Source organism: Prunus mume, linkage group LG2 (assembly GCF_029339155.1).
Source record: "Prunus mume cultivar Tortuosa linkage group LG2, ASM2933915v1, whole genome shotgun sequence".
Classification (NCBI taxonomy): domain Eukaryota; kingdom Viridiplantae; phylum Streptophyta; class Magnoliopsida; order Rosales; family Rosaceae; genus Prunus; species Prunus mume.
The window spans coordinates 7194713-7212980 of record NC_142699.1 but is presented as its reverse complement, the minus strand read 5'-3'; the positions used below and the strand labels follow the sequence as shown (position 1 = coordinate 7212980).

Genomic DNA, 18268 nt, shown 5'->3' with positions numbered 1-18268 from the left:
GAAAACAACACCATGCAAATGACATGTCCTTTCTCATTTTGTCTCCAACTCCAACTCATTCAAGAATCTACATATTGCAAGAAATCAATCAAGTACCAAACTGTCATCCTTGTTCACCACACAAACATTATTTCGGAAAATGTCAGAAATAAATAGTAGCAAATTACATGCTGCAAAAAGTCTGTAGCAAAGAGGACTAAAACAAGTGAAATCACAAAACAATTAACTCAGCTCCTGGAGGTAGTTTTTCTCCAATCTGCAAGGCCCGCTTTCTTGTTGCCCTCATTTTTTTCTGGGTTGTAACAAATTCAGACAATGGAGTGGATTCTTCAACGACAACCTTTTTGAGATCGACGATAAACTTTTCAAGCGCGACGGCATTCTCAGTGAAGTACATGGCAAGCTCAGTATCGATAACAGACCCAACGAACCCAGAAAATTTCACCACCTTAAGGCACTGATGAGGACATTTATTAACCTTCTGCATATTCCTCTGACACGAGTCGCGTACCCATCTCAACTGCACAAGGACATAACAAAAGCTTACCAATCTACCTTGGAAAGTTCATTCCACATAAATCAATTACACTTCCACAGTTCTCAAACCATTATATAAACTTCCCAACTACTAAAATTTTAAGATATACTGAAAATAAATTTACCTTCAATGTAAATCCATGCAAGAAAGGAGACCGCTCTATCAGTTTAGTCAAAGCAAGGAGGCTTAGCCGATCAGTTGCGATAACACTCATTGATAAGTCCTTGAGACAAGTAAATTCTGGAAATTCTGGGAGCCACACCCCTCCTCTCTGAAAGATGAAAAGTTAATGTTAAAATTTGGAAAATAAATATAAATATATAATATATGTAAATAAATAAATATTGAATTATTTCATATACTGACCGAATTCAGATTCATGTGCAAGTTGAGAGTCACCAGCTGAGGAATACAACTTTTAACCGAAAGAAAAGGTGCAATTATAGACCTAGTACATTTCTGCAAGAGATACATTAACAAGCAAGGGTGCATGCCTCAAACGAATACAGTCACAAAAACCCAACATTCCCTTATAAATAAATGACACGAGATTAGGAGCCCAAATCTCAACTAATCCTAAAGACGTACACTCACTTATTTGTAGGAACTTCAACCGGAGTGATGAACCAGCAACTTTAAAATTTACTAATTGATCTGAGCAAGAAACGGAGAGATGCTCAAGGAGTTCACAATAGGATAGAAAATGCTCAACAAGTTTGCCGGTTATATTTACAAAGGACAAAGAGAGGTGTTTAAGGGACTTGATGCAGGAAATACCAAAAGGGCTTCTAAATGGCTTATCTGGAAAGGTATAACTGGGAGAAGAAAAACGAGACCGTCTGCCTGCTTCCAAATCTATCTCAAGGCCTTTAACTCTCCTCCACATTGCAAATTCAATCCAATTGTCAATTTCAGAACTACTAGGACTGCAATCGAGTGAGGAAGAACGAATTTTGAATTCATCTAAGGATGGACCCTGGTGCAATTGCAAGACTTGATTCACCCAACTGTAACTAGATGTTGTTTTCATTCGTTTTCTTTTCTTCTGTGGTTTGGATAATGCATCTATATCATCGAAGTTGAGACACGTAATCTGTTTCCACAGAGAGACCCACCTCTTAGAGAGGACACAAGTTCTTGCTGCTTCCCTAATACCCAATAGGGAAAGAATGCTAATTAGAATGGCATCTGGTAGCTGACTGATCTGATCCTCCTCTGAATAATTCTCTTCCTTATCACCCAAATTGATTGGAATCTTTTGTCGTTTCCTGTATGTCCATCCAGAATGCTCAGCCTTTCTTTTCGGCATCGAAGTTGGAACACCCTTGTTATTAATTTACTCTCTTCTTAAATGTTACAATGTAATCAAATAAGCTACAGGAAGTGGATCAAACCGATTATTACTAAAACCAACCATCAAACAGATGAAAAGAAGCGATCATCTATAATAAACGAAGAAGGCGAAAAAGTTGGGTTCGTGAATACAAGTAATCTAAGCTAGTGACCCTAGCAGTGAAACCAAAAAAAGAAAGAAAAGAAGACAAGACTGCAGATTAAAAACTGGTGCTGGTGTTTTTCATTCACAACAACGTTGATAAAATCACACTTGTATTTGATTCTGCGTAAATAAAAAAGCAGGGAGGGAGCCAATGGCTGATTAAAAGCCCCTGCTTTTCATTCAAAACTTTGCAATCTAGAATTACCAAAGCAGCTACCCTATTATTTACAGGCAGCAAACCGACCAAAATGCACCAAATCCAAATCCAAGTCCAACTGGGAAACTACATTTCTATTTCCCTCTTTTTGAAGGAGAAGCGGAACCTTTTCTACTTATTTGGTACAACTACAACATCTAAAGACAATTTTGGAAGTAAGCCATGGAACATAATTGCGCTTTTGAAAGAGTAAATCTGACACTGATTGGTATTTTGATTTCAAATACGAAAAAGCTGGCGAATTTGATTGAAAATCGTCATGTAACTCAAAATTCCAAACTTATTACAGGAAATGAAGTTACGCAAATCGAAAGGGAAAAACTTACTTATTTGAGGGGTGGACAGCCGCGGCATATCTGCAACGCCAACCTCTAGCCGCGAAGGGGAATGGGAAATGGGAAATGGGGAAATGGAAAGTCATCAACGGCTCCGAAGACCAACTTCTGTGGTTTTCGTTTGTAGGGGTAAAAGGGGAATTTCATGCGTGTTGGGTTTAATTTTTTTTTATTTTTTATCAACCGGGTTTAAAATTAAATAGACCCAACTCTTACACAGATGGACGAGATCGGTCCGGTCCGTTTATTAAACACAAAACTTACAAGTAGAGGCCCGCCCAAGAAGGATAAAAAGAAACAAAGGCCTAGCGGGTCGGCCAGAAACACATGAACACTAAAAAAAGAAAGAAATAAAACAGGCCTATCATAAGGAAAGACTACGTCAGCCACACACATAACCTAACCTAATCATGATGTTTGGGTATATAGATACCCTCATTCTCATTTGTCAAATTTATCAGTAAAGCGCGGCTTTATGTGGATGTTTGATGTTTGGGTATATAGATACCGTCATTCTCATTTGTCCGCCTTTCGTTGCTTAGAGCACTTCTTCTTTTCATCGTCTTCTTTTCTTCTTCATCTTTGTCTCTGATTTTCTCCACCTCTCTATCTCCTTTTGGCTTCAATTTTATTTATTTATTTTCTGTTGTTAATTTTGGTTAATGGGTTGATGAACGACGCCTGAGACTAATGAACGACGCCTCCGACTCCATCAACACTGATGAACGACAAGGTAAAGAGAAACAAACCCATCTCAATTTGGTGAATTTGGCATCAGATAGACCCCTTTTATGATTTGTGGTTCTGGGTTCAATTCTGAAATGCTTATTATGTTGAAGAAAGGAAATGGTGTAGTTATTTATTTATGTTCAAGCAGAAACTAGATTGACAAAGAATCTAAATAGGCAAGATTTGATGAGAAATTATATGTATACTTTGTGGTTTCTGGTGGTTTTCTGATTAGGCAAGATTTGATGATAAATTTTGGTTTTTTTAATTGGCCATGGATTGGAATTCCTAGTTTGTAAATCTCTGTTTCGGTTGCTGAACATGCAAAATTGAAAAATTTGAGAGTTTTTGGCCTTTTCATTTTTGGGTATTGAAAAGTTTGACAGATAGTGCTGAAAAAAGTAGCAGTCTTGTAATAAGATAGCAGTCTTGTAATAAGATAAATGGTAGTGTTATATATGATCAATTCTTTGTGAAGACGCGGTTTCGTTCTTCACCAGGTTTGATCAAAATGAGTAAAGGGGACAATGGAAGTTTCTCTTTTAGAAGCTTCCTTCATTTTTCTTCATCTTCTTATTACATTTTTGTTTTTATTAGAGGGCTGGAGTTTGTGAATTTGAGGAGATCATAGACATTTTTTTGTCCTAAGTGAGAACGTATTGGAAGTTCTGCATCTGTAACTACTTTGGCATTGAAAAACTACCGTTAATAAGAAAATTTCGCCACAATTACTCTCCACAATGCCATATCCATATGCCTTTAATGAGGAGATACTAGCTACTGGACCATCCCAAACAACCATTTGACCAGGTTCATCACTAGTTTCACAACTATAAACAGCTTATCATCACTAGCCCCTCTCCACCAATATCATCACTATTATTTTGATCACTAAATAAGTAAATACATAACAGGATATAGATTTGACAGCTGTGGACTTTGTCATTTTTACCCAGAAAGAGGCTTTGGTTAGTATTGGGTCTGTGAATTTGTTGCCTTTTCATTGATTGTTTCACGACAACCAAACAGAGTACCTCTGTTGGTTAATTTCATGGGTGGTTCACTGTTTACCTCTCTTTTTTGGTTTGATTCCCTTTCCGCTTGTTATTCTTGTCTTGCGTCTGTTAGAATTAGAGAAACAACGTTTATGTTTGAGTATAAAAAAGAAAGTCACAGATTATGGTTTTATTCTTGCCAATATTGTTAATGGTAGGGTAGACATGGATCGAAAGAGAAAGAGGAAGATTGTGACAACTCTAGTTGCAGTAGAGTTAGAGAAACAATGTTTGTGTGCATCGTGCATCCATGATGTTAGTAACTGTCATATATGCTTTGACAGCATGGTACTATGAAAAATAAAATTTAATTTTGTGTACATTTTTTTTAATTAAATTTAATTATTTCTGATACTAAATTATTTTAATAAATTTTGTTTGAAGTCCAATGCAGTCCAGCCCATACTTGTACCAAACAACGGACTGGACCTTCCAGTGCAGTCTAGCCCAACTTAGTCCAACCCAATCCAATCCTAACCAGTCCAACACTCCAAGTCCAATCATAACCAGTCCAGTCCCAGCCCACCAAACAGGATATAATATTTATTTATTTTCAGTGAGCTTGGGCTAGAGCCTTTCTATTTTGTGTGTGTGTTTTTTGTTCCATTTTGGGGCTTTTGTTTTCTGTTTAATCTGGGCTGATTCTGGTCAGATTGTCTTCATGGACCTGTAATGGGTTTTTTCTTTCTCTTTTCCGGCCCCCGAGTTTTATAAATTTCTGAAAAACAATAAACGTTTTCTCACTCCGTTTTATACCCCTATTGTATCATTTTGTATTAATTTTTATTTTTTAAAACAATAACACACAGGAATATACAAAAATCATTTCTCGTATCACTCCGCAGCTTCCTCCTAACCTAACCTCCTCTGGTCTCACACTCTCTTTGGAGAAACTGGAGCTTCTTTCTCTAGGTACCTTCCTTTTTGATCAATTTTTACATTTGATTCTAAACATTTCAACTTGCCTTCTAGCTAATGTTTCATGTTGTGAAGTATTTATTTAGCTAGTATATTTATTGATTTTCAGATTTGGGCTCCTAAACCCTAGTTCCCTTCTTCTTTTGGTTGTTTCTTTCTTTTGGTTTAAGCTCTAGTTCAATTTTTTGCTTTTCTGAGTTCTTTTTCTCTCACTAATCTCACAAAATGCACGGATTTAAATAAATTTTGTTCTTTTACTTTCTCTGTCATTACTTTTGAGCAAAGCATACATATTTGGGAGTATTTTTGTGTGAATTTGTTGGTATTTATTGCTGGCCTCCCTATGCAAGCCGCAGCTCTGAGCGCATATAACTCTCTACTGGCATGTGAGATATATAAAAAAAGCCTGACATTACTAATCAGATTATTAAAACCATTAAAACAGTTGCTATCACGCTTAGTGTGATGTTTTACCATGATGTTCTGATTATGAGACCAAAGTAATTAGAGTGCAGTAACGTTTGATTTCTCTTTGCTATATCTATCTTTAGATTCGTTGTTGCTGTTTATTTCAAATTTCCTTTTGTAGATTGTTGTCTAGCTAGCTACTAGCTAGTTGAGAGCGATATGAAGAGGAGGAATATTCTTTATCCAATCTTTTTCATGTCAGTTTCATCCAGAATTTTCAACCCTGGTTTTCTTTTTCCTTAGTTTTTTGGGATGCGCAAGGACTTTTATTTCACATGGTTAAGTGCTCTGTTTTAACTTATTTGGATAAACAAAATTACATGGCAAGTTTAGCACTAATGGAATGGAATTACCTTTTTTTAAAATTAATTTTGTAAAATACATGTGTTGCTAGCTTTTGTGTTTCTGGTGTCCCATCTCTATCAGTGAAACTTCATGATTGTTCCCCTGTTTGGGAATTGACAACCATAAAAAATTAAAGTTGGTTTAGTCTCATTATATTATTTTGCCTATTTGACTCCAGAAGAAGTGCCTTAAGTGCTTAAGTAATGGCAAGTTAGTGAGTTCACCATCATCAATAGTTTGAAAATTGAGACCTGGGGACACATGAAATTCCACCTGAACAAGTATGTTGCAAAATTACCAGTTGCTAAAAACTGCTCATTTGTTTTCATGTGGTTTATTTAGTGAGTCAGTTTATATTGCTCATGTATTATGACTTCTCTCATTTATAATTTGCTATTTGATTTAGTTGTGTTTTTTTTTCATGTGGTTTTGTACAGGAGAATGACTACCCAAATTTCACATATCAACTTTGACAATTCCAATTTCAAGTCTAAAAGTGTCATCCAAAAACCCTTGTTAGATTCATTCATGGAAAATGTTAAGGCTTTCATGGCTGACTGTGATGTTGTCCAAGAAGGGCATGTATGGAAATGGGAGTTGGTTCACAAGGAAGGATGTGTTAAGAGGACAGTTCCACTCTTCATTCTCAAAGAGGTAGTGGATGATTCAAGACATGAATCTGAAGAACATTTGTTCTGCATCTACTGCAACTACTCAAGATGCAACAATAATCTCGTCTTGAAGTGCAAGTATCATTTTGTAATTCCAGCTGATTACGAGTCCGAGGAGCAATTGGACGATCCTTTTGACAAGGATGATTATTTTTTCAAAGATTGGACACACCTCTTACATTGGTTGCTCCACAACAACGGGATCAGCCACCTCATATGTATCAATGGGATTAATAGGGGTTCTGCTTTCATCACTGGTCGAGACATCATGCATCTATGGGGTTTACTTTGCCTTTATTTTCAGGCGAGGTAATTATCGTTTTTATATTATTTGTGGTTTCATATTTTTGTTATATATAAAACATATGAATTGAATTTGATTTTGTGATTTATAGGAAAATAACGGCATGTTATGAAGCATGTAAAGCATTTAGGCATATCACATTGATAGACGGTCTTCGTGAGTCGTGTGAGGGGGCCATGGAGACTAGGTTGCTGTTTAGTGTGGCTTTTGGTAGTATCTGGTTTAGGAGGTTGGGATACACGTTTCTACGTGGAAGCTATGGGGTGTCGAGAGGTACCTACACAACCGCTATTGAGTACCTTGGGTCTCTTTCGTTGACTGAAGTTGAAGAAATTGTAGGAAAATACAAGATGTGCCTTACTCCCCTAGAGTGCAGAGATTTATTCTCTTTCATGCTGCAGATGAGGTGTGGCGCGAGAGGCCGAAAGAGAATGGATCTAAATAAAGATTTGTGGACGGTGTATTATGAGGTTTTAATGAGGAGGAAAATTCATGTCCAAAAAACTTTGCAATTCAAGATAGTTTGGATGTGATTTTTCCTCCTTATTAAAACCTCATCATACACCATCCACAAATCTTTATTTAGATCCGTTCTCTTTTGGTCTCTCGCGCCACACCTCATCTGCAGCATGAAAGATAATAAATCTCTCATGCACTCTAGGGGAGTAAGGCATATCTTCTTGTATTTTTCTATAATTTCTTCAGCTTCAGTCAACGGAAGAGACTTAAGGGACTCAATAGCGATCGTGGAAGTATCTCTCGACACCCCATAGCTTCCACTGGAAATGTGTATCCCCACCTCCCAAACCAGGTACTACCAAAAGCCACAGTAAATAACAACCTAGTCTCCATGGGCCCCTCGCACGTCTCATGGAGACTGTCTATCAATGTGATATGCCTAAATGCTTTACATGCTACATCAGGACAGTTATTTTCCTATAAATCACAAAGTCAGATTCAATTCATATGTTTTATATATAACAAAAATATGAAATAACTAATATAAAAATGATAATTACATCGCCTGAAAATAAAGGCAAAGTAAATCCTATAGATGCATGATGTCTCGATCAGTGATGAAAGCAGAACCCTCATTAATCCCATTGATACATATGAGGTGGCCGATCCCTTTGTTGTGGAGCAACCCATGTAAGAGGTGTGTCCAATCTTTAAAAAAGTAATTATCCTTGTCAAAAGGATCGTCCAATTGCTTCCCGGACTCGTAATCAGCTGAAATTACAAAGTGATACTTGCACTTCAAGACGAGATTGTTGTTGCATCCTGAGTAGCTGTAGTAGATGCAGAACAAATCTTCTTCTTCGGATTCATGTCTTGGATTATCCACTACTTCTCTTGGGTAGAAATTTGCAGCACCTAGTATCAGCTGACTTGTTGCATCCTGTTCCTTGATCAAAACACATTTGTATGTGCTATGCAGCTGGCTAACTGGATGTAGCATCCCATTCCTCATTTTTGTTGCAAGTTACTAAATTGTCACATACCCTCTTTGTTGCCTTACAGATGCGAGTGTGGCATGCATAAACACTCATAAATTGTTTCCAGCATAAATATGCTAGGCTGCTCATTTGTCTTAACATGATTTGATTTAATTAATGTCAGGGACGGCATGGTGGAGTCGCTGAGTGTGCAGGGTTTGTTGTTTGGAGACTCATTGCATAATTGATTAAACTTACTCAGTTCTGTACTTTTAATTAGAAGACTGGTCCATACTTACTGTACCCTTGAGTATGTTGGATTAACGAGCTAGGATGCATCTTGTAGTTGTCTAGTTTGTTGTTTGTTTTTACGTTACCTTGTCATATGAGGCATCAATGGATCATTTGTTGCAAGCTACATTTATAATTGTACTAGCACTACTCCCTAGTCACAAGTTGTTAAACCTTCGTATTTTGGCTTTTGATCCAGTCCACGCATGAATGCGAAGTATGCAGCCATTAAGCATATGGTGCAGCTAATGAATTCTGGAATGATCGATCTCTGTAGAGAGTGAATGTTTTGTTTTGTTTTTACTTTTCATTTTGTTAATGGAAATTTCTGTAGAGCCAGAGCGTTGGCATTGTGTGTGTACCTACTCCTCTTAATATTACTTTATTCAGCTTGTTATGTACAATTGACAGGAGGCAAAGAAACTCAGAATCTAGGATGCAATGATGCATGAAAACCGTTGGACATTAACAACGAGCCATCCGCTGGACAGATTGTCTCATTTATGAGATAATGTCATACTTCGTTGTTGACATTACAGTATTTGAATATGCAAGTTCCTTTCAAGATTCAGGGAACATAATTCAATAAAAAACAAAACAAAAATGGTACACAGTACAAGCAAGCACCAAGAGCTTTGAATTATTCTTCTGCATAGATGATTCAGGTCCTGGTCTGGTTTCGTTTGGCATCTGCTTGTCTTTCCTGTAGCACAGCAGTTAGGCTGATGTAGTAGATTGCGGAGATTGAGAGAGAAGGCTGCAAGCTGAATATTGCCGAACTTGCCTTCCTCCGTTGCTAGCCTAGAAAAGAAAATAAAAAGGGAAATTCAAGTAACAGTCTCCGCCATACACTGCAACAAGACAACGGAAGCACAAACAATGTGCACTGGTTTGGATAAGTGATGAATATGTAGTTTCCGCCTCGAGGGATTTAGGGGTCTGATCAAGCTGTCAACTTGCTTTGCGAGATCATATCTCAATATCTGTGCCACTTCTTGTATCTCTGGAAACCAGGAAGAACAGGTCTAAATCGAGGAGCACTAGTGCATTCCAAACAGCAGCATCCTCTTAAATCTTAACCTCATTATCATTACAAGGCATAACTAGGAAAAAGTAATGCATATACCTTCATGGCTACGTTTGACAACTATTATTGTAGCTAAGGAGACTTGCGTTTTGCTACATTTATAGTCAATCATGTTTACCTCTCTCTCTCTCTCAGACCAAATTTGACTCACTTGCCAAATCTTATTGTAGTTATTTATTTTTCATTTTGTCATTAGCATCATCATTTTTTTTTTGCATACAGAATATATTATTGAATTCTGGAAAATACGTACGTAAGTGTCGAGGTTTCAAAATACATATGGAAAAAGGAAAACAAGACCATGCGAATCACATGTCCTTTTTCATTTTGTCTCCAACTCATTCAAGAATCTACATATTGGAAGAAATCAATCAAGTACCTAAACTGTCATCCTTGTTCACCACACAAACATTATTTCAATTTCGGAAAATGTCAGAAATAAATAGTAGCAAATTACATGCTGCAAAAAGTGTATCACGTCTGTAGCAAAGAGGATTTTAAACAAGTGAAATTACAAAACAATTAACTCAGCTCCTGGAGGTAGTTTTTTACCAATCTGCAATGCACGCTTTCTTGCTGCCTTCAATTGTTTCTGGGTTGTAACAAATTCAGACAATAGAGTGGATTCTTCAACGACAACCTTTATTAGATCGACGATAAACGTTTCAAGCGCAACGGCATTCTCAGTGAAGTACATGGCAAGCTCAGTGTCGATACTAGACCCAACGAACCCAGAAAATTTCACCACCTTAAGGCACTGATGAGGACATCTATTAACCTTCTGCATATTCCTCAGACATGGCACTCGTGCCCATCTTAGCTGCACAAGGACAAAAACAATAGCTTTTCAATCTACCTTAGACAAGTTAATTCCACATATACAAGTTTTTCAAAAACCACGGAAAAACAATACAACTTTTAAAAGTTTGTGTGCGTAAACATGAATCAACAAATACCTTTCTGAAACCGTTAAATAAACTTCCCAACTTTAAATTGTAAGACATGCTGAAAATAAATTTACCTCCAATGTAAATCTATGCAAGAAAGGAGACCGCTCTATCAATTTAGTCAAATCAAGGAGGCTTTGCCGATCACTTGCGACAACATTCAATGTTAAGTCCTTGAGACAAGTTAATTCTGGAAATTCTGGTTGCCTCACCATTGCACTCTGAAAGATGAAAAGCAAATTTTGAAAATAAAGTCTATATATACATATATAATAAATACTGAATTATTTCATATACTGACCATATTCAGATTCATGTGCAAGTTGAGATTGAGAGTCACCAGCTGAGGAAGACAACTTTTAACCGAAAGAAAAGTTGGAACTATAGACCTAGTACTTTCTGCAAGAGATACGTTTACAAGCAAGGGTGCATGCCTCAAACGAATACTGTCATAAAAACCCAGCATTCCGTGATAAATAAATGACACGAGATTAGGAGCACAAATCTCGATTTTTTCTAAACACATGCAGTCACTTATTTGTAGGAACTTCAACCGGAGCGACGAACCGGCAACTTTCAAAGTTACTAATTGATCCGAGCAAGAAACGCAAAGATGCTCAAGGAGTTCACAATTGGATAGAAAGTGCTCAACAAGTTCGCCGGTTATGTTTACAAATGACAAGGAGAGGTGTTTAAGGGACTTGATGCAGGAAACGCCGAAAGGGCTTCTAAATGGCTTATCTGGAAAGATATAACTGGCATAAGAAAAAGAAGAAAGTCTACCTGCTTCCAAATCTATCTCAAGCCTTTGAACTCTCTTCTGCATTGCGAACTCAATCCAATTGTCAATTTCAGAACTACTAGGCCCGATATAGGTTGAGGAAGAACAAATTCTGAATGCATCTAAAGATGGACACTAGTGCAATTGCAGGACTTGGTTCACCCAATTGTAACTGGGTGTTGTTTGTCCTCTTTTCTTCGACGGTTTATATAATGCATCTATGTCGTCGAAGTTGAGACATGTAACCTGTTTCCACATAGATCCACCTCTTAGAGAGGAAACAAGTTCTTGCTGCCTCCCTAATGCTCAGTAGGGAAAGAATACTAATCAGAATGGCGTCAGGCAGCTGACTAATCCGATCTACCTCCGAATAAGTCTCTCCCTTGTCACCCAAATTGATTGGAAGTTTTTTGCGTTTCCCATATGTCCATTTGGAACGCTTAGCCTTTCGTTTCGGCATGGAACATACCCTTCTTATTAATTTGCCGTCTTCTTAAATATTACAGGGTAATCAAATAAACATAAACGGCAGAATAAGAGGCACAGGAACCAGTAGCTAATGAAAATCCCCAGTTTTTCATTCTCGACTTTGCAATCTAGAATTACCAAAGCAGCTATATATACTCAATTATTTATATGCTGCAAACCGACTAAAATCCGCCAATTCCAAATCCAACCAGGAGACTATTTTTCTCTTTCCCACTCTTTGAAAGGAGAAGCGAAACCTTCTCTTCTATCTCTTCTTTTGTACAACGTAACCCATGGAACACAATTGCATCTTCGAAAGAGTAAATCTGTCACTGATATATGTTTTTTATATAAAAAAAAAAAAAAAAACTAAAAGAGCTCGCAAATTTGATTGGAAATCGTCATGTAATTGAAAATTCCAAACTTTTAACAGGAAATGAACTTAAATAAATCAAAAGGGAGAAACTTGCTTATAAGCCTTTAGATCTCTTAAAATCCAAGGATATTAGAATCGTGTTTCACAAAATTAACTATGGAAATTGGAGATTTGAACAAGATTATTAGTATGAGTTAATGTGTTTAATGGTTATTATGATAAAGAAGGCCCTGTCCTGGAACAACTGAAGTTTAATTGAATAAAAGTGACGTGAATTAAGAAATTACAGGAAATCTAATCTTAAAAAATATATATATATATATATATATATATATAAAGCAAAAGGGAGAGAATGGTAAAACATTTAAAATACCAAAAAATGCCGTTGGTTAATTCAAACATAAAGAATTGAAATTATACAAATTTATTAATAAATGAGGATACTATGGTATATATAATAAAAAGGGAGTGGGTTTGGGTTAGTAGAATTAGATGAATTTATATTTGTCAATGGGGTCTAGTTCAATGAAAAATAACATTGATTTGCAGACTAGGGGTCTCAGGGTTCAATTCACGACATCATAGCTCTGTGTATGTAAGAAATTCCCCTCCTCTCTAATTTAAATTATCGTCTTGTACTGAAAAAATAGATGAATATTTGGATTCATTGCCATATAACCATCATAAAAAGAAAAAAAAAAGAAAAAAAGAAAAAAAACTCTTTCATTACCAGGCTTAAATGAGCAACCATACAAAATGGTAGCCCAAAGTGCAAAACTTTCGCAGTTAAAAAAAAGAAAAGAAAAGAGTGCTCAGCTGGGCTTGTAAGGTTCTCGTTCTATTGGTAGGTCCAGAGCCCACCAAAACAAGTAGGACCCTAGGGCACAGTGGATGCTCTTCTATTGATTTTGTAACATATGTCTTTCTTTCTTTTTTCTCCGAAAAATAAAAATTATGTAACATCATAAACAGAAGTGCAAAATACAAGCAAAGATGCCATTAATATAGTGATTTGGTGCAATTGCTCTCTTAGCTTGAATTCGAATGCTAGCATCCATCTAATATATGTGTTTAGTATATTATCTTTCATTTCAGAAAGGTTCTTTAAATAAAAAAAAGTGCATAACACAAAACGTTAGCAGGCACATCCAGAAAAAGACAAACCAACTGGTTGGAAGCAAACTTGAAAAAGATCTGAGCCATGAAAGAAAACCAAGTTTGGCCATAGAATACATAGTATACTTGGATTGGATGGCAGTCATTGCCAGTTTTCGGAACGATGATGAAAGCTGTTTCATTTAAGATAACAAAGGTAATTTTCTTACAATTGAGCTAGAATTTCCTAATTACCAGAGATATCTTCTATTTCAGATTGTTGGGATGCGGTCGTAGAGCCTTGCGCTGCAGCAATTGTAGGAGAAAACAATAAAGGCTTGGGTGCAATTTGCAAGGAATGAAGGGGTCCTTCGAACATCTCTACTACTTTGCTCATTGATGGCCGATCAGAAGGATTGGTCTGAATGCACCAGAGACTTATTAATACCATCTTTCTTGCTATTTCTTTTTCCTCCTCTGTGATTGCCCCAAAAACATTCTCATCATTGTCTAGCTCTAGATCTCTATAAACGTAATGCGGAAACATTTCACTGGTATGAGACACTCCCGAATCCAAATTGTTTCTTGCTCCAACCATTTCAAGAACCAACATGCCGTAGCTGTAAACATCAGATTTGTGAGACACGCCTCCAAAGTTCCGGCTAAACACTTCTGGTGCAATGTATCCTGCAGTTCCTCTTGTCCCCATCATGGATACAATACTCTCCTTCGTTTTGCATAGTTTGGCAAGGCCGAAATCAGCGATTTTTGGGCAAAAATTTTTGTCCAAAAGAATGTTCTGTGGCTTGATGTCAAGATGCAGAATTCTTGTGTTACATCCACGGTGTAAGTATTCTAGTCCTCGAGCAATGCCAACAGCAATTTCAGATAGTGTTTTCCATTCTAAGCGACAATTTTCTGTTTCAGATCCCCGTTTATGTATGAAATTATCTAGAGATCCATTATGCATAAATTCATATATCAAAGCCCTTTTGTCCTTCCTCTCATAACAGAATCCAGAAAGAGTGACAATGTTGACATGGGAGGTTCTACCAATGCTAGCAACTTCATTAATAAAGTCTTCTGCATTACCCTTGGACTCGCTTAGGACTTTCACCGCCACGACGAAGCCATCCGGCAGCCTGCCTTTGTACACGGTTCCAAATCCACCTTTACCTATTTTATCTTTGAAAGAGTCTGTCATTTTCTTGACATTTGCATAACTATACCGTTTTGGAGCAAGGCATTCATAGTTCCTTATAAATTCCTCAACATCAAACTCATCGGTTGTATCTTTCTTGAAGAAACCCAATATTCTTTTCCTTGATATGCATACAATACAAGCAATGATTATGAGGATTCCCGAAACACCAGCCGGAATGCCTATATTGAACAATTCTTCAAGTTATGCATTTTATTGATATGTGAAAGAAAGCGAAGATTGAAACTTGTGGTACTTAATATATATTTATCATATATACGCACCTATTTCATATTTAGTCTTTGAACCTGCACAGAAAAAAGGTTAAATCATAAGATTTCTTCGGATGGTATATCATATTCTTCTTCAATATCCAGTTATGACGCCAAGACTACAAACTCAAGTATTTTGTGATGTTACATTGAATTATCAAAGTCAACAAAGGTAGGTGTATTCTTAGGCTGCTTGGAGCATATATTACTGCAGGGTGTTGAAGTCCATAAAATGTTGACTGACACCATCAAGACTTCCAATTTGATGCATGTACCGAAGGATCAAAATGACCATGAACACTCATAAAGGTTTAACCTTCTATATCTGTGAGGTTCAGCAGTTTCTATTTTCTGTTTCTGCAGATAGTTGGCTCTAATTACCCTGAACTCTTCCTACTTTAACATGGACTCCATAGTCTTCCAACAATGGTATCAGAGCATTACTCACACGACTCCTAAATTCTAACAAATGACATAAAAGACTTATAACATCTTCTTCCCAGTAGTCTGTAATTTATAAGAAAAAGGACAAAGGACAGATACTACCTTTTGGTCTGGGTGGTTGATTTGAAATAGTTGTATTACATCTGGTTTCATAGGCCCGATCCTGGCAAAAGCAATTGAACCCACCAGAAGTAGTGTTAAGACCGCACATCCCTCCTGATTCCACGCAAGTGTTGCATATATCAGTACGGACTTTCAATTCCAATTCAAAGCCCCCATCTACTGCGTCTTGGATAGTTGTTTGGTTGGCCTTTAGAGCCACAGCAGCTGTTCTAGAAACCGGAACAATGACCTGATTTTTACAGGCGACGGGAGCAACTGTATCAGCTGGGGGACTTGGTGTGACAGACGAAACATTCATACTAGCGCTGGCATTACAGAAAATTTGGGAACTAGTTGTTGTGCTATTGCACTGGGAATCGGACACCTTTGTTAACGCAGAGGAAGTATAATTAGACAGAAAGAGTGGTGTCACATATGAAATTTTGTTTCCACTGCAAACTTGGGAAGTAGAAGTAGTGTTACTTGTACTTGTATTGCACCCGTAATAAAAGGTCAGGTTTGTAAACCCAGAGGAAGTATAATTAAACAGAGAGAAGTTGATGCTGGTATTAACAAAAGTAAGAGGACAAACAGTTTTCCAATAGTCCTGCCTAGCAACTGTAACAGACGGAGGAACCCTACTGGAGTTGGTTTTAAGAATTCTATAGTTGATATTCGACATATTGATCACGGGGACATTGTCTAGGCATTTGACCTCGAACCCGGGCAGACCACAGTGACTAGCTCGGTTTACTCCCCAAAAGGGGTAGGAGATGCCTCCGATGCCACCGCAGTTAATAGCTTCGCTGCAGTTAATCCTATCCATGGAAAGTGCCACGGCTCGCTCATGAATGTTTAGATGGTATTGCTTGTCACACTTGGCTGCACGTCTGCCGTCCCCGCTTTGGCTGAAATCGTTGAGATCAGGGTGGTCGTTGCACTTACTGTTGATGCATATGAGCTGACCAGCACAGTCGTCGTGGGTTGCGCATGCGCCGTTGCAGGAGGATAGGGCCATTGATGGGTGAGGAAGGGAGATGAACAAAAGATAAACAAACATCAACACTAAACTTGCCATTTTGGAAGTGCTTTGTTGCTTTGAGGAGGCGGCCATGTTGGCTAGCTACTTTGCTTTCCTTCCAGTTTCAGAGTTGCTAATTTTTGCTGCTACTCTAATTGATGTACTTACTATTTGAGTTTGAGTTAGAAGAATTAGCCATGAGCAATAAATTTGAGGTCGAAATGAGTGATGATGATATTAAAGCCAACAATGGCCAACCAAATTCCAAAAGTATCAGAAGGAAAGGCTGGTCTTCACCAGAGTCCACGCAAAGTAGTCAACACGCAAATTAAGTTGGCTATATTACATTGGAGAGAAGGATGGTCTACTTTTTTGACCCTCGCCACCGCAAAACTGAGGAGGAGATGAAGACCTGAGGTTCGTCCCAAGGAGGCACCATTGACCTCACCTCCCCACAGCAAATCCCACCAATCAAGGGATACCCATGTCAGTCACATATCACATGCCACCAATCAAGAAGTAGGGAGACAGCTCTCTCACATGCTTTCTCCATATCCAAGACCCAACCAAGGATATAGCCATTCAAAAACCTTAAATCAAGGAGACCCATGTATTATTTATAATCAGCTCCTTAAACTATCTTCTTAGATAAATTTTAAGGAGGATTGGAAAAATATAACTTCAATCATCCTCTCTATCTACTTCATAAAATAAGGAAATCTCTAAGAGCATTTCCAGTTTATTGCCATGGCAAGGGGATAGGGCATACTATTCATGTGAATAGTAGCTGCCTATAAAACAATGTGTGTTTCTAGCAGTTGCCCTTTGCCATGACAAATACTATTCATTTTTTTGTTTTTTTCACAACTTTTTTTACATAAACAATTAATTTTGATAATATTTTCGGATAAGATTTTTGAGTTCCTACATGTCAATACTATTCATATCTCATAATCGGATAAGATTTTCGGTTTCAAATTTCAGATACATTTCAAATTTCAAATTTCAGATAAATTTCAAACTTAAAATTTTAGATACATTTCAAAATTCATATTTCAAAATTCAAATGAATTTCAAATTTCATATAAAATTTTCACTCTCTAAAATTGCGCCATGTGTCATTTCTATGTGCCTAAATTTTTCTATAAAACCAGAGGCTCAGCTCATACCTCCCACACCAGATCTTCTTTACATTTTCATTTCTCAGATTTTAGATTTCATTCTTCATTCTCAAATGGCAGACATGCAAGAGGTTTTGGAGAGGCAAGAGCGAGAAACTAGAGAAAGAAGGCGTAGAGGAGCTGCAGGCAAAAGGGCGCAGAGAGACCTAAATCAGCAACTTGTTATGGCAGTGGCTTTGCTTGATGAAGAAAACCAAAGCCACCGTGGTTCACAAGAAGGTCGTGACCCGAATGTGGACAGACATAGACATTCTCAGGGTAAGAATCTTCTGGAAGATTATTTTATCCCAACTTTTATGTACTATGAAGTTCATTTTCGAGCGCGATATAGAATGCAACCCCATTTGTTCAATAAAGTCATGCATGATATTTGCAATTAAGATGATCTCCATCGCTTTTGCCAAGGCATCTCTCCATTTCGCCAACTCTTTATTGAGAATTTTTCACCTACTATATAATGTCATTTCTGTACGGGTCGAAGCCCCCGA

The 18268-nt window shown here is 37.4% G+C and overlaps 4 protein-coding genes and 1 long non-coding RNA gene across 5 annotated transcripts; 2 read left to right on the top strand and 3 right to left on the bottom strand.

The window, feature by feature from the left end:
* Window positions 1-13: 13 nt before the first annotated feature.
* Window positions 14-2689, bottom strand: LOC103319823 (uncharacterized). Its single transcript, XM_089046478.1, has 4 exons — window positions 2580-2689; window positions 905-953; window positions 663-809; window positions 14-520 (listed from the first exon to the last, which is right to left on the bottom strand). The coding sequence occupies exons 1-4, from the start codon at window positions 2672-2674 to the stop codon at window positions 212-214; spliced, it is 600 nt and encodes a 199-aa protein (XP_088902604.1). The 5' UTR covers window positions 2675-2689; the 3' UTR covers window positions 14-211.
* A 288-nt stretch (window positions 2690-2977) lies between these two features.
* Window positions 2978-10079, top strand: LOC103319824 (uncharacterized). The gene is made up of 3 exons (XR_016124285.1): window positions 2978-3321; window positions 5182-5284; window positions 9217-10079. It is a non-coding gene; the product is annotated as an uncharacterized LOC103319824 (long non-coding RNA).
* Window positions 6294-9166, top strand: LOC148919526 (PHD finger protein MALE MEIOCYTE DEATH 1-like). Its single transcript, XM_089046479.1, has 3 exons — window positions 6294-6384; window positions 6541-7083; window positions 7170-9166. The coding sequence occupies exons 1-3, from the start codon at window positions 6365-6367 to the stop codon at window positions 7609-7611; spliced, it is 1005 nt and encodes a 334-aa protein (XP_088902605.1). The 5' UTR covers window positions 6294-6364; the 3' UTR covers window positions 7612-9166.
* Window positions 10080-10186: 107 nt separating the features above from the next.
* On the bottom strand, window positions 10187-11819 carry LOC103319912 (uncharacterized). The gene is made up of 3 exons (XM_016791476.2): window positions 11141-11819; window positions 10914-11060; window positions 10187-10712 (listed from the first exon to the last, which is right to left on the bottom strand). The coding sequence occupies exons 1-3, from the start codon at window positions 11663-11665 to the stop codon at window positions 10404-10406; spliced, it is 981 nt and encodes a 326-aa protein (XP_016646962.2). The 5' UTR covers window positions 11666-11819; the 3' UTR covers window positions 10187-10403.
* A 1800-nt stretch (window positions 11820-13619) lies between these two features.
* On the bottom strand, window positions 13620-17119 carry LOC103319825 (LEAF RUST 10 DISEASE-RESISTANCE LOCUS RECEPTOR-LIKE PROTEIN KINASE-like 2.5). Its single transcript, XM_008221419.3, has 3 exons — window positions 15579-17119; window positions 15045-15068; window positions 13620-14942 (listed from the first exon to the last, which is right to left on the bottom strand). The coding sequence occupies exons 1-3, from the start codon at window positions 16690-16692 to the stop codon at window positions 13807-13809; spliced, it is 2274 nt and encodes a 757-aa protein (XP_008219641.2). The 5' UTR covers window positions 16693-17119; the 3' UTR covers window positions 13620-13806.
* Between the last annotated feature and the right edge of the window lie 1149 nt (window positions 17120-18268).